Source organism: Schistosoma haematobium, chromosome 4 (genome assembly GCF_000699445.3).
Source record: "Schistosoma haematobium chromosome 4, whole genome shotgun sequence".
Lineage (NCBI taxonomy): Eukaryota > Metazoa > Platyhelminthes > Trematoda > Strigeidida > Schistosomatidae > Schistosoma > Schistosoma haematobium.
In genome coordinates this window covers 45,386,256-45,408,207 of record NC_067199.1, presented here as the reverse complement: position 1 = coordinate 45,408,207, position 21,952 = coordinate 45,386,256, and the positions used below count along the sequence as shown (strand labels likewise).

The following is a 21,952-nucleotide window of genomic DNA, read 5'->3' as shown; positions in this document are numbered from 1 at the left end:
TCCTCAACAGTGTGCATCCATGATCCTGCCTCGCAAGATTCTAACCCAGAACTTATCAATCCCACGCGCGAACGCTTAACCTCTAGATCATTGAGCTGGCCAGCATCCAACGGTGTTAATGTCTAACTTCAATAGAAGTATAAAAATGAAATGACGACAAGTATTTGACAATATTGTATGAAAGCACATTAATTACAGTGAATTGTTCAATATATAGTTGAATAACTTTGTTATGACTTTCATGTACAATAAACCACGTGATCTATAGGCTAGGTTAATAGGATATATTGATTTAAGACTAAACGATCAGTAAGTGATAAAATCAAATACACGTTACTGGTCAATATTTAAATCGACTTTCTAAGAGTCAGTCAGTCAGCTACAATGTAGGACCAGGCACATATATGCATCGGTCCAAGTTGCCATAGCTCATTAGCACAACAAGATGAACACCGGATTCATAGACGTAGTTACTTCAATGGGGGTAATATACAAAAGAAAGATGGTATATAAGGATATAGTACAGGAAGAAAGAATTAGTTCGTAGAAAGAAAGATATGAAGCGATTTTAATCTCTTAGTTTAAGGGAAGACAAAGAGTGTATACACCTACGCCATTGCGATCGATTCTGAGCCATGTCACCAAGAGTCTCCAACCATTGATTACGATAGTAACGTGGACCCCAACCAAGTAGTCTGTATCTACCAACATGACTCAGACTAGAAGTTAATGACTACAAGCAGTGATGCCACGTTTTGGTTTGGCCGCCCCTAACTTTCTTCCAACCATCTGCAACCCCGGTTAGCATATATATACTATTGGTTATGAATTCAGCTCGATTTTCTGGGGGACATATATTAATGAATAAGCTTTTGAATATCTAATCTATGACCTTATTTCAAGAATTCCCTTATCTTTCCATCATATGTAATTATCTTGAAAGAAAGAATAAATCATATAAAGACTCTTTCATATAACCACTCGTCAGGATCTTAATTAACTTGTTGTTACGGCTTAAAGCATTAACAGATATCACGTTCTGTGTCGCCAGTAGAACCGATGACCTTCTGAGCATCAATTGACACATTGATCAATGAACAACAACTCAAGATATTAACACTTCTTCTATACAGTGGTTAACAAGACGATGAAGATAGAAAGCAGATTACTTCTCTATTATACTCAATTCATTAAATAACTCAAAACACATGTAATAATAATGTACATCAAATAAGAATTCATACTTTAAACTGTTATATCTAAAGCTTATATTCTTGATATACCGCGTATAACTTGAGCACTAGAACGCTAGAACCCTTTCAATTCGCAATGGGAAAACAGAAAACAAGCGAAAGGAAAACGTTATTCCAGACAGTGTCAATTATAGTACAAGACTGTCAGGTATTTATAGTTTTTAGTAAGAAACGAAATCATTACAGTCCTCCAATCTGCATACAGGGGGTTATTAACATTGTCCAATCGGGAAGCTACACATAGGGATTCTAGAATATTCTTTCAAAAAGTGATTGCATGGAATATCTTCGACTCTTTCTGAGCTTCTTACAGCTTCCTTGAGTTCACCCATGGACCATCCTCATATAAACACAATCTTATCAAATATGGTACAGAGCTAAACAAACCTTATATAATTATTTCTAATAACTAAAGGATAATAAAACATATAATGAAAGTTGATAGATCCATTGAAAATTTACGGTAAGAGAAAATGTATTTATACAGTTATCTATTAGTGAAGCAATAAAGATATAGGTAATAATAACTATCCGAATAATAGCTTTAAAAGTCTCAACTTTCTCTATTTTCATCCCGTTACAACATCCTTAACAATCATATGATATGTTTATAAAAGATACTCTGATAATAGACCTTGATATGTTCAGAAAGTGTAATACACGCCCTAGTACGGAGGACGGTGAGGAGAGTCCGTTCTCCCTCTCTAAATTCTCTCACATGACCACACATATACAGTCACTGACAGGGAAGTAATACTCACTGACCTCTCGTGGCATTACTGTTGTTTACGAAATTGTAAGGACAAAAAGCGAGTGACCGACACTTTAACCGGGTTGATGTATATGAAGGATCCGCCTAGGGGAGTTGGAAAACCCTGATTCCAAACCAATGGTATACATGGGTTCCAGGATTCTGAAGGAACAAATGACGTATGAACCTATTGTTGGTCACTGACTACCATATTATTGCATTTCCTTATTTTGTTCCACTATGTTGTGGATCAGATCTTTAGGTTCAAAGCTCGGGTTGTGGCCCCCTAATGAAATCACTTGCTTCGGTCTGGGCACCCAGGCCCTCACACAGTAGCCAAGTGACGTGTATGGCGCATATATATTCAGTATCCTTTGTATCAATATTTACGTGTTCAAATGAATATTTAAATAAGTAGTAACACTTATGGTTACTTTTCAATAATAAAAAACAAAACAAACCTCATAAAGCTTATAACCTACATAAATGTCTGAAGGCCCTGGGTTCGAATTCCGCGGGCGAAATCGTCAATACACACTGTTGAGAAGTCCCACAATAAGATTAAACAGCCGTCAAACACTGTATCCAAATTTTCAATAATAGTCTAACATCAATCAGTTCATGATTTCAATCAACAACTTAATAATCTCCACAACTCCCATACTGATGAATATAGATTATTTTTTATTCAACACACCTTTCTTCCTCTCTCCCTTTATTTATTTATTTATTTATTTCAACACATGGATATTGGTACAAGAGGGCACCAAATACATATGCGCCACACCATATTTGTGTGTGTGTGGGCTGTGATACTGCTCGGGTTCCCAGACCAAAGCAGTTGGTTATCTTAGGGGGCCACACCTCGAGCATTTGACCTAAAGGTCTGACCCACAAGGTAGTGGAGCATCGTGAGGAGATGCATTCCCATGGTAGCCGGTGACCAACGATTGATTCATACGCCATTCGTTTACTCAGGATACTGGAGCCCATGGTTTGAGATCCGGTTAAAGCGCTGGACATTCGCTTTTCATCCTCTCATTTTCGTAAACAACACTGTGGCCACAAGAAGGCAGTGAGTAGAACTTCCCTGGCAGAGGCTGTATACGCGTGACCATGTGAGAGTATTTCGAGAGGGAGGGCGGGCTCACCCCAGAGCATTTGGGGCACTCTCTCTCCCTCTCTTTCTCTCTCTCTATATATATATATACTACAGTTAACCTATTTATTTCAATTTATGATTATTTTAGATGTACATAGTTTATCTTTACCAAGAATCGAGACATTCAATGATGAAAATATCAATAAAACAATTTTAATCACACCGAAATTAATTAATACCCCATATTCTTGTTGTACTACTTCGATATCCTCATCATCCAAGTATAATTTACATTCACCATATTGTAAATAGACTATTCAATAATTCATTGATGTGAATTAATAATCATAATAATAATACAAATGACATTTGATTATTTATAACTCAGGTTACTAAATGATTATCTTGTCTTCTTACTTCTTTTTACCCTTGTACAATATTATATTGATGTATTGAAAGTAAAATCAAATCATTCTAATATTGAAACAGGGTGTAATTTGTTTCTGAGATATAAATCTATAGGGTGGGGTGGGGTGAGGTAATTGTTTCTTCTTAGTTTCAGTGATTAATGAGTATGTATGTTTTAAGTGATTTCATGAATCTTTAACAAACAAATAATTATTTCAATAGTTCAAAACATGAGTCAATTGAAGCTAGACTACCATGGAAAACCTAGAAGCACTGGATGGTCGTTTCGTCCTATTGTGGGACTCCTAAGAAGTGTGAATCCACGATCCCGCCCCCCTCTCACCCGGCTAGATTCGAACCGAGGACCTATCAGTCTCATGCGCGAGCGCTTAACTATCAGACCACTGAGCTGGCCGGCATCCAACGGTGTTAATATCTAACTTTAACCAATCCATGAGATTGCACCACCGTGCACTATTGTCTTCAGTGAGCTGTTGTCTCACAACAGACCTGTTGGAACCCCGCTGGTTATTTATTTTAAAAAAGATGAACTACTTATTAGTAATATATTTCTTATTATACAATTTTGACGTTATTGTATTTTAAGTAGAAAGATAATAAACAGTATTTACAATTGATTAACCATGTCAGGTCCTTCCTAGTGAAGATCGAATCTTATCAACCAAGTTGCAATGTGGCCACCAGTCTAGTTGGCTAGAAATCGCATGTATTATTTTGAGATACGATAGTGGTTAGAGGTTGTCAACAGGAAACCCTGAACTCAGATTGCATGCTATTTGGCACTAGTCAACAAGGTGTACCTGTAATCTTCAGGGAGCTGATGCTTACTGACGGATTCGTTCTAGTATACAAATTTGGAACAATTGTGTTAGGTTCGTTAAGCTTGAATGCTACTACTGATTCGGCTTATTCGGAACGGAACGAAGGATCAAGAATTCAGAGACTCGATAGGTTATTCCGGTCCGTTGTCCCCGACTCAGCTGTATACTGGAAGGAATCATCCGAACGTGTTGAGAGAAGCACTTCGTTTTTCGCAGACGTAGCTTCCTCTTCTCCTGATGTGTTACATAACTACGCGGAAAACGTGCTTTGTGTTTCTCCGCTACTTTTTCTGGTTTAAGAGTCCTTAATCTAGGCAATGGGTCTCTTCCCTCCTTCTTACGATGTTTATTTACTTTGGCTATAAACTTCTGATGGTGATACTGACGCTTGGCTGACACCCGTTTTCGCTGAAACACAAATTGGCACTCGACTCCAACAATGATAAAACTCATAATTTCTAATATAAAAGCGACCATGTTATTCAATTCAGATTATTGAGCTAGCATCTAATAGTTCGTATCTTTAACCTGAGTTTTATGTAAAGTATGATTGAACTTAGATGGCTAGATGTTTGAAAACTACCCTTTGAAAGGATAATCATCTAAATAGATATTATATCTGTTTGGATTCATCATCATAGACTACATTATTTACTATTTATTTATTTGAATATATAAATATTGGTACAAGGGGCACCAAATACATATGCACCACAAAAATCACTTGATTTGTGTGTGGACTGTGATACTGATCGGGTGCCCAGACCGATGCACATAGTTTACTTAAGGAGCCACAGCCGGAGCCTTTGACCTATTGGTTTGATCCGCGAGGCAGTGGAGCAACATCAGAAGATGCATTCACATGGTAGACAGTGACCAACAATAGGTTCATACACCGTTTGTTCTTTCGGGATACTAGAGTCGATGTACACAATCAGTTTGAAATGAAGGTTTTCCAACTTCATATCCACTAACCTAGTTTAATCGCCAAACACTCGCTTCATAACCTCTCAGTTTCGTAAACAACAGTGATGCCATGAGAAGGCAGTTAGTAGGACTTCTCTGGTAGTGGATATATATTTCTGGCCGTGTGAAAGTATTTGGAGTGGGAGAGCTAACTCTCCCCACTCTCGACCATGCCACGGCATTTGAGAAATAAAAAAAATCAAACCAACTTATAGTATTTATGTTGAGATCTTGCCAGTCAAATCCTTACTAAGGCTAAAGGAATTTCCAAAGTATGAGCAATTAGATGAATACTTAAAAAATACTCCTCCTGGAGCCTCTATGAGGCTACTACCCATCTCAAGCCTAGACAAACAATTAGAAGTAGGCATGGAGTTAGCCACCCCATCCCATACAATTACCTAACACAGGTAATTGAAGATGATCATGTAATATCGTAAATTGATTAGGGTAAGATATAAATACAATTCACTAGTCACTCAATAGTTTAGAGATTAGGTGTTCGATTCGAGACCTAAAGTTTTGAATTTGCTTCACCATAATGATATCGTGCTTGTTCACTGATGAAGAATCTCATTCCAGAATGGAATAGTTATTCAATGATTTCGAATTTTTATTGGTAATTTATCTAAGACCAGTTCGTAAATTAAACAATGAAAACTCCATAATCTCTTTTAAACCCAATACTTAAAGCATAGATTTGTTGGATTGTTATTGAGTGTAAATATCACAATATTATCATCCGAGATGATGATGGTGGATAGTAGTGGAATCCAAGACTCTATTTCGTCCTATTTAGGACTCGTCAGCCTAGATGTACCTGTATCCCTCAGTTAATGTTCACTTGTACACTCGAACCTAGTACTATTCATTTCAGGCACCACTACGTTATCCACTCTATTACTGAGTCCAGATTGCCACTAGCTTAGGTAATGAGATCAAGTTTAATTCATTGTTGTATTGATTATTGGAATTATCCCATTGATGTTTAGAACTACAATTGAATAACGTGATGGAGTTTGTACCGAACGGTACTGGGTTCGAGTCCTGGAGTGGATTTAAATAATCATTAAGAAAAATGAACTACAATATCATGTTTAAGTAGATAAACTCTGAATAATTCACCCTTTTGATTGATTAAACTAGTAGTGAAATTTGACTTACTGTTACGTGTAGTTGATTTAAACATATACCACTCTGGTCAATCAATTAACTAATTAAGATTGTAAGAATGTTATGTTTTACAAAATTACATTAATCTAATTTATTTTCGTTTGTTACTATACAAGTAAACACCTCAGATTCAATTGTGCAAAACTGTTATAACTTGTGACTTGTTTGTCCCTGTTTATTGTATAACATAATGATACCACTAATTAGTGAATAGCGAATTATCGACCAGACCAATGACACCTAAAACATATACGAGCAGTCTAGAGTACTTAACGGTCCTGCTTCCTGCCTATCCCAGCCAATTAAGTCCAGAACACCAATCTCAGTCTCTGCAATATGAATCATTTATTTCTAGCATAATGGGTTTATATACCAAGCAGACAGAGTACATCGTACCATAAAATAGGAAACAACATTTGTACAAGATTTGGCTAAATGTGGCTGTGAATGAGGGAGGTAGTAATTGATAGACTGGGCATAACTCAACAATGGTAAGTCGTATCATAATAGTTCATAAGTCAAAATAAAGCTTATGATAAAAGGGATATGAATATGAATAGTTTAGTTACATAACAATTATACGATAAAAGTATACGTACAGTATTATTCCATAAATGGATCCTAAAAGTTACCATTCATTATTCCTATTGGGATATAACAAAAACATATTTCCATGGAAGTCTCCAGCAGTTGAGAGTTTTGACTACCCTGTCGTTACATGTTCAATTATCTCTGTATGACCATTTTTTTATTTCGGGATATAAAATATTCATGACAAGGTGTATCTAGTAAGTAGGGTAGGTTATCTTGTATGCTTGTCGAAACATGGACGATTAACCTTCAGAGAACTACTATTGATTCTGTAGGTTCATTGTTGTGGCACAATAGTCATCAAACAATACTGTGAAAGTTCAGTGATGCACAGTGTTGTACTACGTAATGTCCGAAATCTGACACTGATATACGGTCTGTTACGCGCTAGCCCTCCAACTGACTGCTTGAGCGAGAAAGTGTATTGTACAACCGATTAAAATGTACTAATACTCATTCATATATATAGCACCCTAATCCTTAGAAAATTGATCCATTGCTTAGTCAATGAAATGCACTTGCATTCAACATGTTTCGAAGTACTATAGAATTCCTCATCAGTGAACAAGCATGATATCACTATGGTGAACCAAATTCAAAACTTTAAGTCTCTAGTCGAACACCTAATCTCTAAACCAATGAGTGACTAATGAATTGTATTTATATCTTACTTACCCTAATCAATTTACGATATTACACGATCATCTTCAATTACCTGTGTTAGGTAATTGTATCATATCCAATATAGTTGATCTCTACTTATCATAATTTCTCGTTAGAAATTCAATAATCGAATCTTAAAGTTAATAAACCTTTTAATCTAGACGTTAAGGGTTCGGTACAAGACTGAAAGTCTTAAGTTTAATCTCCTCTGCTATGGTTATAAATTAGCACTGTTGATGAGGCTTTTACTCGGACGAAACAGTTACCCAGTTTTTTTTGTTTTTAATTAGTGATCTAGTTCAAATCAGATCATAATTAAAACTGATGTAAATGTTTAGGTCTTTACAAACTTCTTATATGAGACATAGAATAGTTGAAATCATTTATTGAATAATAATTAATGAATGTTTCCAAGTATTTGTTTCATGAAACATACATTAGTTAAGGTCATAGACATAAATAATCAATACAGTTTCATTAAAATGAGTCAAAATGGTTTATTTGATTTGAACTAATTCAGACAAATTAGTATAGTTACATGATTATTTACTTACGCCTGTTACTCCTCGCGAAGGAGCATAGACCGCTCACCAACATTTTCCATCCAACCTTGTCCTGGGATAGTTACATGCATAACTGTACATAATTCAATGTATCATACATATACAAAAGGATATGAACTCAATCCGTTGAATGGTTCTTTTTTTGAAATTATCACCTTAAGTAAGAGTTTAACAAATCGATGGATATAGTATCCATCGTGGATACCTAAACGATTTTTCTTACCATATTGTAAGATACTAGTTAATAAAGACATATATATATATTGGATTATTATTTTTATTTATTTTAACACATATAGATTGGTACAAGGAGGCACCAAATACACATGCGCCACACATATCTCATTTGATATGTGAGAGGGCTGTGATACTGCCTGGGTGTCTAAACCGAAACAGGTGATTTACTTAGGTGGCCACACCCGGAGCCTTCAACCCAAAGGTCTGATCCACAAGGCAGTGGAGCATCATAAGGAGATGCAATCCCATGGTAGCCGGTGACCAACGATTGGTTCATACTCCGTTTGTACCCTCAGCTCATGTGCACCATTGGTTTGGAATCAGGGTTTCCCAACTCCCCTAGGTGGACTCTCCATGTCCACCAACCTCATCAAAGCGCCGGACATTCGCTTTTCGTCTTCTCGATTTCGTAAACAACACCCCCACCACGAAAACGCACTGAGTAGGACTTCCCTAGTAGAGGCTATATACGCGTGGTTATGTGAGAGCATTTGGAGAAGAAGAGCGGACTCTCCCCACTCTCGGCCGTACCAGAGCATTTGGGGGCGATATATTGGATGGAAACTAGGGTTGACCAAACTAAAATATATAGCATCGATCAATGACATCATCAATGATCGGACACTCTAGATAATACAGTCCAAAATCAATATCCACGAAGTAGATACATTCATTAACAATGCACTCTAAAATCGTGTATCTAAGTATTATTTCATATTCTTTCTATAGTGATCGCTAATATACATTTGAATCGACTCCCGAATATTAAACCAAAGAACTAAACCTCACTCTATTGTATGTTTTATCCTTAATTATACTCTTTAACCAATGTAACTCATTCCATTAGATAAAAGTGTAGACCAAAATGAGCTGAGTACAAACAATGATAAGACCTAGAGTTTACGGACAACCTATGAGCAAAGCTAAAGTAACCTTAAGAGTGTTCACCTAATAACTAAGACAAAATGAAGGCTATAAACTAGGGGGAGGAACAAAAATTATGATTTACAATTGATGGTTAGGGGGCTAGGAATTACATTTAGGGGTTTCCATCATGAACTGACATCAGCTTTAATGCCAAAAGTCTATTCATCTAAATGGATGCATGAATTTCACGTTAAAATTCAAGATCTGTTATCTCTTATATCTGATTGGTTCGTTCATAAATTATCATCTTGCCGGAGACTACTTTTCTAACATTTATTAACTCTGACATAATTTATAACTTAGGATATAGACCTATGCTAAGCAATAAACTTCAAATGTTTATATATGTGAAACATATTCTTTTTATAGAATCACCTATTAACTTAAATACTGAATACTTTATATTATTTCATTGAAATTATGAACCGATCAAAAGTTAACCTAATACATTCAACAATCTCTATAACTCCATACTTTATAGTTTCCATCATAGATTTTTTCCATAATAGAGTAAGACTATGGTAAGAATATGATTAATGGACGACCTCAATCGACTTTGAGGATGTTCACTTACTTATTAGTGTTAAAAAAAGGGAAAAGAGTAGGAAAACCCTGATTCCAAACCAATGGTGCACATGGGCTCCAGTATGCTGAGGGAACAAACGGAGTATGAACCAATCGTTGGTCACCGGCTACCATGGGAATGCATCTTCTTACGATGCTCCACTGACTTGTGGGTCAGACCTTCAGATCGAAGGCTCCAGGTGTGTCCCCATAAGTAAATCACCTCTTTCGGTTTGGGCACCCAGGCAGTATCACAGCCCTCTCACATATCAAATGAGATTTGTGTGGCGCATGTGTATTTGGTGCCTCCTTGTACCAATATCTACGAGTTAAAATAAAACAAATAATAATATAAATCAATAACTAATCAGAAGTAGGATTTACAGTTGGATGTTAGGGTTAGAAATTAGAATTAAAGATTTCATCACGAACTGATATGAACTATAACGCCAAAATGCTATTTAGCCAAATGGATGAATGAATTCTCTTATCCCAACATCCAAGATTCACTTGTTAAAATCTGATTGATTCATTCATAAATTATGGTCACACCGAATTCGATCAGGTCTCTGTTATGTTTAATTCAATTGGAGATTCAAAACATAAACAGTAATGCACTTGAAATAACTGACCACATTACATCAAATAAGAAGTCATCTGGCGGTTGGAGGTAGTCGACAGGAAACCCTGGACCCGGGTTTTGTGCTACTTGGCACTCGTCAGTAAGGTTTACCTGTAATCTTGAGGGAACTGGTGCTTCCTGGCGGATTCGACCCCGTGTCACCCAGCTTAACAGTCAGAGACGTTACCACTAAGCTATCCGGGCCGCTACTGTGTGTAGGACGGAGATGTAATCACAATTGATTGATCACTGGGTAGTGATCAACGTAAGGTGTGTTAAGTCCTTATTTAGTGCAGATCGAATGCTATCGATCATGTCATCCTTTAAAGGCAATCAAACCATGAGCAGCAGAGAAATGAAGCAAATCGAGCATAATTCATTGGAGATAACGTATAATGACAATTGATAGGTTCTGTGGAAGCTTACAATAAGGGGAATACAATAATTGATTTTATTACATATTACTTTTGGGAATAACAATAGTAACCAAAGAAAGTGGTCAGTGTGATTCAAATTTCCAAGTTTCTTACCTCCACTAATCTCCAAGCTTTTATTAAGCGAATTATTAGATAGAACTATTAAAACGCGAATCTTGAAACACTTCTTGATTAAAGAAAATTCAATACTTGTAATTTTGATAGAATTTTGTTTTATGAACTGGATGATTTAATCGTAGAGCTTTCATCAATTCTTCTAAACAACATCATCATCAGCAACAGCACAAACTTCAGATTGAAGTGAAGTGTTCAAATCTCTCTGCATACGATTCATAGCTTGTCCTGTAGAACTCGATGTTGATTAGTTCTTATTGACCTTAAACTTGTCATTGTTTACTTCTTTGTTTTGATTGCACCTCATGCGTGTAAAAGATTTTTCATTAGCTAACCTTGATGGCAGTTCACGATAGATATTTTCAATGGATTTCTTAAAGGTAGAACACCGCTAATGATAAACACAAAAGCAAGTTTTGAGAATTCCTGAGTGGTAACTAGACTGAACAAGTATAAATGTATATGTCTAGATTTACCTGAATAAATGACTCTCAAGTAATGTAATTCCTATATATTCCAAGGAAATCTGTTGCAAGTATACGGTAGTTTTATTGAAAAGATAAAATCTTCCTCTCCAAATGCCCTCACGTGACCACACGTATATAGCCACTGACAGGGAAGTAATACTCACTGCCTTCTCTCTAAGTGAGCGTTGTCTACGAAATTGAGAGGACAGAAAGAGAATATTCCACCTAGAGGAGTTGTAAAACCATCATTTCGAACCAACGTTGCACAAGAGCTCCAGGATCCTGAAGGGACAAATGGCGTATGAACCTATTTTTGGTCACTGGCTTCCATGGAACTGCATCTCCTTACTTTTTTCTACTGACTTGTGGATTAGACCTTCAGGTTGAAGGCTCCGGTTGTGGCCTCCTAAGTAATAAAATATTAACTCATTAAGAAGTTTGAGTTAATAATTTGGGATCATAAGCTGTCACCACTCGCCCATATTGTATTATTTGTGTTCACTTACCAATCAATAAACTATTCATTCATTTTAGCAATTCTCAGCTAGTACATTATTCATCAAATTATAAACCATTACACAATGACAGAATGGTGCACTTTCCTATAAACATACTTACGATTCAATATTTGTAGTTAACTTATATCTAATTTTATTGATTAGGTCTTACAGTCAAATGATAATACAGACTGGGATAACATAGACTTCATTATTGTATTTTTATCTTAATGGTGAGTTTATTGAGTACCATTTATATTTTCCTGATTCATTATCGCTAATCATTAGTTTACTTTTGAACTCAATACACTGAGCTAAGTATCTCATGTACATTCACAATAATCGTTATCTATAAAAAGAAACATATATAACTATGTATACACTGACATTTCATTTACATTCAATAGTCTATTTCCATATTGTCCATCACAAATCAAATACTGTCCGAATAAAATGCATCTTCAAACCCCTACTAACCTAATTTGGTTTGGGCAGACAAGTTAGGATTGCTAACCCTCATACAACTAATGTGACTCATGGCCGAATGCGAAAACGTACTTTTTAAATGAATTACCCGTAAATTACTCGTGGAAAGGGTGTTGTTTACGAAATTGACAGGACGGTAAGCGAATATCCTGCGCTTAAACTATGTTGGTGAGTACGGGGAATCCATCTAGGGGAGTTGTAAAACCCTGACTCTAAACCAATGGTGGACATAGACTCCAGAGGGAATAAATAGCGAATGAGCCTATTCTTAATCACTGACCTCTTAAGCAAATCTCGTGCTTCGGTTTGGGCACCCGGATAGTATTCTAACCCACACACTAATTCAATGATTTGTGTGACGCACATATGTTTTGGTGTTTATTTGTGCTTAAATAAAATAGGTAAGGAGTACTGTGTCAATGTCACTGGAACGAAACGGAGTAAACTTTGGAAACTCTTTCGTGGCAGGATTTCAGAAAAAATATATGAATCATGGTAAAATCCTCAAAATCTAGATTAGACAACTATGTTTTTATTAATGCAACACATGATTAATTGATACTTGAACAAACTTAATGAAGTAAAATCTGGACAAATCATTTTATGAAAATCTCAATTACTTGACTGTATTTTTAATCCGGTAACAAAAGTGACATCCTATTTTTGATAGAATAAATGGTTGGTACAGGAACATTTCCATTAGCATGACAAAGTGAAATAATAGAAATCTGGAAACAATCAAGTAAAAACTACAAGTTTAAGTAATTCGCAAACAATATAGAACCTGGCATGAATAAATATCCACCTAAGTAGTCATATTTCATAATAAACCACTAAAAATGAATCAAAGAGACAATGAATTTGGTAAAAACGATGGTGCTGACAGGAATGGGGAACTAAGGCAGAAAACTAAAAAAAAGCACAAATGGAAACAGAGGGTGGTCCACGACCCCAGATTGATTATTGGCAAATGAAAATGAAAACTGCCTTCAGGTTTACAGATACCATTAATTAGTTGTGACAATATATGTAATCGAACTTCCCCTTCATTAGCCATAGAATAATTCTTTTATTTCATAAACTCCCAGAAAGATATTTACAACTCGATATAAGAATGACTTTAAAGATATGCCAGACTAAGACCCATTTTACACCAAAGCTAGGTACGTAGTTAAACAGATTATCTCGATACACTTTATTTATATTCATTTCGTTCACTGTTTAAACTTCTTTTGACTTGAGTAGGCTATAATCTGGTCAACTTATAACAGTGGAAAACTAATCTACTAATTGTAAGTACAAAATTGTCACAATCAACAAAAATAAATGGTCTACTGAACCATAAGTTTAGTTCCATTCCTGACGGAATCTAACGAATGGAGTAATACAATGTTAGGAAATTATATGAATCCAGCTGTGTCACTATGTTTAGCTTCAAGCCATGTTGTCAACTACTAAGTATGATCGTTGTGTATGCTCCAACTACAAAGTTTATATCTTTTTATGTGGCTTAAACACAAAAACAGTCACTCCATAGATTGATTCCACTATGATCTTTTTATAATAAAAGTTCCCTCAAACTCGATTTGCACAAGCCAATATATTACTAATGCAAAATAATGCGTTTTAAGAAATACTTCATAATAACAAATATATTAGTGTATATAAATTAAGAAAAAACATTACAACCTGTGGACCAATACAAAGTTATAGGCTTAGATAAGCAAAATAAATTAGAAATATGATTAGGTAGGTCTTTTGTAAAAACATCAACACAATCCATATTTAAAACTGTGAAAGGTTCACACAAATGAGATAAGATACTATTGAGTTCTGTTATAGGACAAGTACATACATGAACGGATATCAAAGAAGTAACACTTAAACGCTTTTGAATTGTTTTGACGTTATCTAAAAAGTTGTTTTTTTCATCTATTAACTCGTTATTTGTCAGAAGTAACACAACAGCATTACCTGCGAATAAAATAAAAAATACTAGTTTCAAAACGAAAGTACAGTTTTTAGGTTCAGACAGTAGCTTACAGTCTATTACGAGCACGATTGGCCCAGTTGGTTTTATGCAAAGATGAGCGACTGGAATAAGTAGTGTATCTTGTCGTTTTCCAGTAAGGAAAAGTTTCCCTGGACCTCCCAAAAACTTGCTAGTGTAACGCATGAAGTATTTGAATACATCTTCTTTAGGTAGAACACCAGCTAACGTTTCATCTTTAGACACCTCACTTTGGATTAATTCATAACCTTTGGTCATTGAACTGACTTGAGCAGCACGAGCAGTAGAGATGACTGTACTTAATGTCTTATATAGTGTTCCATTGTTATTTGTTTTTGACACCTCACTCGGAAAACATGATGATCCATTTACTTCAAAAAGCCTTGTGTACATTGTCGCAGCCAGTTGGCGACTAGAAGCATTTACAAAAACGTTGTCCACACCTGACAGTAATAACATCTGGAAAAGTTGCCATATGATATTTGAATCTGTTTGCCATATATTGATCGCACATTCATAGCTCGTCGGATTAACTCTATTAGGTTTATGACTATTGAGATGATCGATAAAATATGTTAGTAAAGACACACTTTCTTTAACAGTACGGAAGCACAGAACAAATGCGACCGGACCGCTCCTTCTATTAACTTTGACAGATGATGGAGTAATGTCATAAACAATTATTGGAGAATGTGGTATTTTCTGATTATAACGAAGAATTTTCGCACCGACAGAGTCTGCATAAGATATTACTTCATGAATATAATCAGTACAGAATGGTGGATATTCTGACTTTTCGTAACTTTCCAATTCTTCTGCAGATGTGTTTAGATTAATAAGGCTTTCCATACGACCAATAAAACGTTTGTATATAGATTCCTCGACTAAGATGACGGGTGAATGGCCTATTCCAGTACCCAAAGCATTTTTTAATGATGATACACAGTACCTAGCAGCTGAGTCTATGTCAGATGATTGGTAAATCATTGCTATGCTTCGACCATTACAGTAACTTTCTGTGCTTTTGCAAAAGATAGGTAGAAAACTAAATAGTTTGTTTGGAGGAACAGATTCATGAATAATACGAGTTAATATAGTCAATGGAACCATTAGCCGTAATGACTTGCACGTAACAACTAAACCATGAAATTTTCCGCGATATGCAGGACAGCATAAGTAACGAAGAATGAATGTGAAATGGAAGATAAAATCACAATCATCTTTTTCAATTACGTGTTCGGGATAATAAAAGTAGTCTTCATCCGTAGAAGGGAACTGAGTAAACTCTTGCATTTTCTTAATAACTTCTCGAATTACTTCACTAAAGAAGTCACTGGACTCGAATTCAAGTGAAGCAAAGATGGATTCAAGCAACAGAGTCATTTTAACTTCGAGAGAACTTACAAGCCTTTTCAGGAAACTTTCCAAAGACTTTGAATCACACTCAAAACTCTCTGCAAGCTTGATAACTTTTGGGTTCATCGACTGGCAGCTGAATACAGAGAGATCCAGTGAACCAACTTGTATTTTGTCTATGCTCTCTTTCACTCCTGGCTCAATAAAAACCCCATCCACATATGGGAGAATGTTTTGACTTCTGTTTTTAAACGTATCGTCTGAAGACATCTTTGAACAGAATGAAGGTAATTTGGAGAAAGGAGTAAAACGTCTAGACATTACTTATTGTATCCTTCAATTCGATTAGATGGCCGAGATTGCCTTTAGAATTAAGATATTCGAGGAAGGGAACACAAAAAAAGGCTGACAGATCAGTCAGAACGTTCGATGCACTTGTAATGTTTAGCCTTTGGTAGGTTTGCGCTAACCCTGAAGGTTGATTTTGTTCTGGGGAAGTGTGAGTAGCAATATGTGATACAAACTGAAAGAGAAAAAAATAGCAAAATTGTAAAAAGTTTTATCGCCGTTTATTTCAAGACAGGAAGTTCCTACACCAACAGCATACAAACCAGAGTCAGTGAATGTGAGGAAGAACACAACGTGCGAGAAACAACGTATATATTTCTAAAATAACAAACGCTTTTATTTGAAAAAAGGGAAAGCTTATTAACAAATTAGTCCCATACATCATTTTGCATGTCTAGTTCAACAGGGCTTGTTCCCTTTTCTTCCAGCACATTTACATATTTACAATGTTTCCGAATTCTACACCAAGGTTGATATTCAATAGCAATTACATATCTTCGCCACGAGTTAGTTTAAACTAAATAGTTTGTTTTCGTTAGCTTCTTGAAGTTGAGGTTCAAACACAGGTCTTTTTGTCATCCTACGTGAATAACCTAACAACACAGTTACAACTATTCGGAAATGGATATATCGTTAATATAAACGACTTCTTTTTTGGGGACCTTAAGGCTGCTGGAACTAGCAGCTATCACGTTACAGGACAATCGACTGATTGGTTATAATACAGAATGTAGTGAGATAACACTGCAATTGGCAACGTGATATGCAATTTAATTGACAACGGTAAATACAATGTCTCCTCTTTGGTCACCTATTTGTGGTCACATTTGTGTATCAAATGGTTGAGATGGTTCTGGACGGAACAGAAGAAGCTTTCACTTAACGGGCTTCCGTATCTAGTAGCAGTGGGTCACCAATACCTCCAGGCAGGAACCTAGGTATATTAACGATAATGAACGAAAAAAGAAATTGGTAAATCATACTAAGATATTATCCTTAGTCCTTAAGAATAGGTCAAGTTTCCTCTTAAAGGACTCCTGAGAAGCTGCTTGAACTAGCTCAGTCGGAAACGAATTCCAGCATTTGAAAACTCTTAAGGAGTAGAAGTTGAGTCTACAGTTCACTCTGCCATGTTGTGTCTCCAGTTTCTAAGTGTTACCCCTTAGGTTTGTGTTGGAGGTAAACTGAACTAGGTGTTTAAGGGGATGTCAAGAAGTATTAAGGATACTGTAAGCTATTAGAACGCCAACTCTAAGACGCCCGTATTCTAATGGGTAAGGGTTTAGTCATTGGAGGCGCTCTTCATAAGGCTTGGATTTGAGTCCCTGAACTGGTTTCTGTACTCTAAATGGAGACGAATGAAAATGTTGAAGAGTGTGAGGAAAGTTCATCCGTCAAACTAGCCCGAAATGCGCTTCAATGTTACCAGTGCAAGGTTTGCTCGAAAGGCATTTTTGTCGCAGTTAGCGTAAGACTTCAAATCGTAGGGTACCAACACTCCTAAATAATTTTCGACTCAGGGTACTTCTAGAGAGGAGCTTCCTAAGTTGTAACTTTAGTCTCCAACATGTCTCAGATGGACTACTTTACACACTGAAGTGTTAGAGTAAGTCCGTTGTCATCTGCCCGACTTTTAAGTCAAGTCAGATCCTCCTGAAGTGCCAGTATGTCCTCTTGGTTGTGCATCACTCTCTACAGAGTTTCACATCATCAGCAAAAAGTAATAACTCGGACGATACCTTTTGCGGAAGATCGTTTATATAAACCAAGAAAAGTAGAGTTCCCAGTACTGAAGCCTGGGGGACCACCGGAAAATTCCATAGCCTGAGAGAAAGTGAAGTTAACCCTGACCTTAAAATATCGATTCCTTAGATATGAAGTGAGCCAACCAATTAGAGGTGATTTGATACCCAATCGTTTGACCCCATCTGAAGCTTTAGAGGAGTTAAAGTTAACGACGTCAACCTTCCCCTTGCAATCAAGGATGGCTGTCCATCTGTCCGTGGCAGTTAGCAGGCTGGCTATACAAGAATGACCCTTCTTGAAACCATGCTGTTGGGGTGAAAAGAAGTTTAAGGACAATAAATAGTCGTGTATACCGTAGCATATCAGGGATTCCACAATTTTTGAAGGTATAGAGAGAAAAGCCACTGGTCGGTAGCTTGAAGGTTCGCTGCTTCAACATCCAACTACCTTTTGTCTGTAACATCTGTGACTTCACTTCACACGTAATGCAGTAATGATTTCAGTACTTCTGTGGTTCCCATTAACACTACCCACGGCGTTTCTTTTGTGTGTGTGTTGTCTGCAGATGTCGATTTACGGGAATACTAGTGACGTAACATCCGTTTAGGCCACTTTACATAACGCGCCTGAATTACTCCGAACCGCCGCTGGATTGATGCTTCGATTCACCCCCTCAGAGATAAACGGAAGAGAAGATATCTAGCAACTTAGTGAATTTCACCTGTGATGATTACACAAAAAGGAACGTCTGAGCTGCATTTGTTACACAACTGTTGTTATTACTTTTTAATGAAAAATATATAACTTGGTTTTAAGTGTTATTTTTAAACATTTTTCCTTTTTTCATACTGCCATTTAAGTTTTCGTGCATGAACGTTTGCTTCATATAATATTATTTGCTTTGCATTTTATCATATTTTGATCACGTTATCGTACGGGTCCGGTACAGGGATGAGTGGAAACGCAGTTGATAAGGTGAATAATTATGTCAATAAGCTCGTTATCTAAGCAAGCAGGCAAGTACATGAAAACAGCAGAAAAATGGAAATGACTGGCTGAATTAATACATAAGGGGTTACTAATAACAATAAACAGTTGATTTAGAGCTATAGGCCAGATATATAGATGACGGCAAAATGTATTTCTGCATCAGAGCGTATAACTAGCCGGTGCTGAGTCTTCACCCAAAACTATCCACCGTTAAAGCTGTAGTCAAGTTGTCCGGGGTTAGGTACTAGGTATCGCCGAATGTGACTTGTCCTGAGTTGTTTTTTGTACGAGACATCAGGAGTATGATTGTAGATGCTTTTATAAAGGCTGTCCGGAGTACTTGGTACGCTATTATGATTATCAGGTGGCCCACTATGACCTGACGAGTACAAGTTCATACGATGAAGTTTGTTTTCATAGGTTTAGTTTGTTAATCGTATGATCTAATTTATTACAGGCCTTTGAAGCTGTGACAAGAGATTCATCATCGTTTTCAGAAGAAAAAGCACGACAACTTTATGGACACCGTACTTGATATTTCAGAACACATATTGCGATTCACAAACTAGTTTTAACCCTTCAATGAACTCATTTGACCATCTACTAGGCCAGTCAATACTTTCGGCGTCAGCGAACGCGAAGCTAATGTTCTGATTCTTCTTACACATTCCACTGAAAACTAGGCGATGGCGTTGCAAGTTATTCAGTGTTCTAATAGTTTTTTGGATGTATTAGTTGTCGAATTAGACTTATGGTTGTTAGCAGACATCTCACTGCTCCATGGTAGCTAAGTGTATGTTAGTGCATCCTAGGTACTTGCTGAGTTTCATGTTCCAGGGTTTTCTAAGATCGACTTAGACTTGACTTGTATTGCCTACCTTACTGGGGGCAATCATGAGTCAGTCAATAGTGTCTGTTGGCCCTGCTACTGGTTTGATTTAATCAAATCGCTTCGTTTAATGCACGATTAGAGTTTCACTGAAGATTAAATTAGGGTGATTTAGCCCTTGAAAAGAAATTTTATGTTTTTAGGATGGTTAAATAGAGTTGGCGACTAATCGAGAACTCGTAATCGGTCTGTGAGGGATAACTTTGAATGCACCAACCGAAGTTGATGAAGTGTAGTTAGCAAACTGCCATCTCTTTATATTCGACCGTAACTTCCCAAGACGTTGATCAGAAAAAAGAATGAACTCAGTATTTCATCTCAATGGCTTTTAAAAGCTTCGGCACTTTAGTAAATATATTGAGTGTTGTGGAAGATGTGGTTTCATATCCAGATCAGTTACTGAAGATTTACATCATATCAATCTTGCCAATTGCACAGTGTGATTCAAGCCAGCGATTTGTAGAATTATGGTCTACTTTAATATTGATACTGCTCCAAAAATTGTAGATTCGTTACGATGTAACTGCCTAATCTATATGATCTTACGTGGAAGTCAAATTATTGTCTACCTTGGTTCGTCGCATTGTAATAATCATCAATACATGATAAAGACCGCATTTAGACTGGAGATAGAACAATATATTTAGTATGGACAAAAACAATGTTACAAAAGTATGGCCACATCTGCAAGGCCAAACCATGCTATCCGATCAGTTCAAACTAATTGAATTCATTCTTCCCGCCCACTCCATCATTGGATTTTTCTCCGTGTTAAGTGTTGAATATCTATTTTCCCAACCGTTTCATGTTCGTCCTTGAGGATTGTGTAGTTAGGGCCCAATGCCACTACAGATTCATGTCTAAACGTATACTCTTCCTATGGATGACAGCGTGATTCTATATTGATTAATTTATAAAAAAGATGTGGAACGACAATAAACACCTATCTTTACGCTTAAGAAATAATATAAATTTAAGAACGTTTTCAAGAGGTATTACTTCTTCAAACGCTCTGTGGTGTTCTACCGAACACTAAGATTTCTCGTCATATTCGTTTTCCGGAAACAAATTTCATAATACTGGCGAGACAATCGAGTACTAGAAAGATATCCCTTTTACAAAATTAAGATACAACCATATTCCAAATCTAGGAAGTTTCAGTGCTCAAGATTAAACTTGGATACACTTGTGGACAGTCAATGGGATTTATCTGCTGGAGAGTCATCTTACAAACTTTTACAACACCTGAAAACATTTCTGGTCATGAATCTTGCAACTCGTGGAGAAATTGTCGACTGCTCCCTAGCTCGGATTGTTTTGGCACCGAAAAACAATATCCGGTCAGTAACCTCTCAGTTCTATCTTTTTATGCAGAATTGTCGATAATTCACTCTTATTTAAGAATTGAACTAAAAAATCATAGTGAACACAGCCAATTTGATTTTGAACATCAGGCTAAGGCAGAAAAACTAGGAATGTTTAAGTGGCAGCCTAAAAGACTCCCCAAGGTTAAGATAAAAAGCATAAAAATAGTTGATGATAACAGTCCTAAATACAAATAGTGAACTTGTAAAATTGTTACTTTTTCGGTATTCATAAATTTATCTTTGTCACCGTTATAGTAGGCCTAACCACAAAACTGTTGACTTGTCATGATGTGACTGCTCAATCTATAAGATCTTACATGTAAGCCACACGACTGTCCGCACTGATCCGTCTAATCGTGACGATTAGCAAAATGACGTCTATCAATTCTAAGGGGCACATTAGGGCCCGGAATAGAGTGATATATTTAATGTGAGTGGGAGTGAGTTTCACAGAATGACCACGCCTCCAAGACCGGGCTATGCCGTACCGACCAATTGTCCCCGGGTTCACTACCGTTTCACCTTATCTAAGTGTTAGATGTCGAATATAAATCTTCGCAGTAGTTAAAATGGTTATTTTCA

At 36.5% G+C, this 21,952-nt stretch overlaps 2 protein-coding genes across 2 annotated transcripts in view; one reads left to right on the top strand and one right to left on the bottom strand.

The window, feature by feature from the left end:
* MS3_00010997 (uncharacterized protein) overlaps positions 1–3,418 on the top strand; it is a gene marked incomplete at both ends in the record, with an annotated part of 53,705 nt that extends 50,287 nt beyond the window's left edge. The window contains one exon of the mRNA XM_051219404.1: positions 3,255–3,418. Within this exon, the coding sequence (XP_051067143.1) occupies positions 3,255–3,418 (164 nt within the window). The remainder of the gene's footprint in view (positions 1–3,254) is intronic.
* A 10,876-nt stretch (positions 3,419–14,294) lies between these two features.
* On the bottom strand, positions 14,295–17,286 carry MS3_00008196 (uncharacterized protein). The gene is made up of 2 exons (XM_012942453.2): positions 16,759–17,286; positions 14,295–16,553 (listed from the first exon to the last, which is right to left on the bottom strand). The coding sequence occupies exon 2, from the start codon at positions 16,349–16,351 to the stop codon at positions 14,333–14,335; it is 2,019 nt and encodes a 672-aa protein (XP_012797907.1). The 5' UTR covers positions 16,352–16,553; positions 16,759–17,286; the 3' UTR covers positions 14,295–14,332.
* Positions 17,287–21,952: the final 4,666 nt, after the last annotated feature.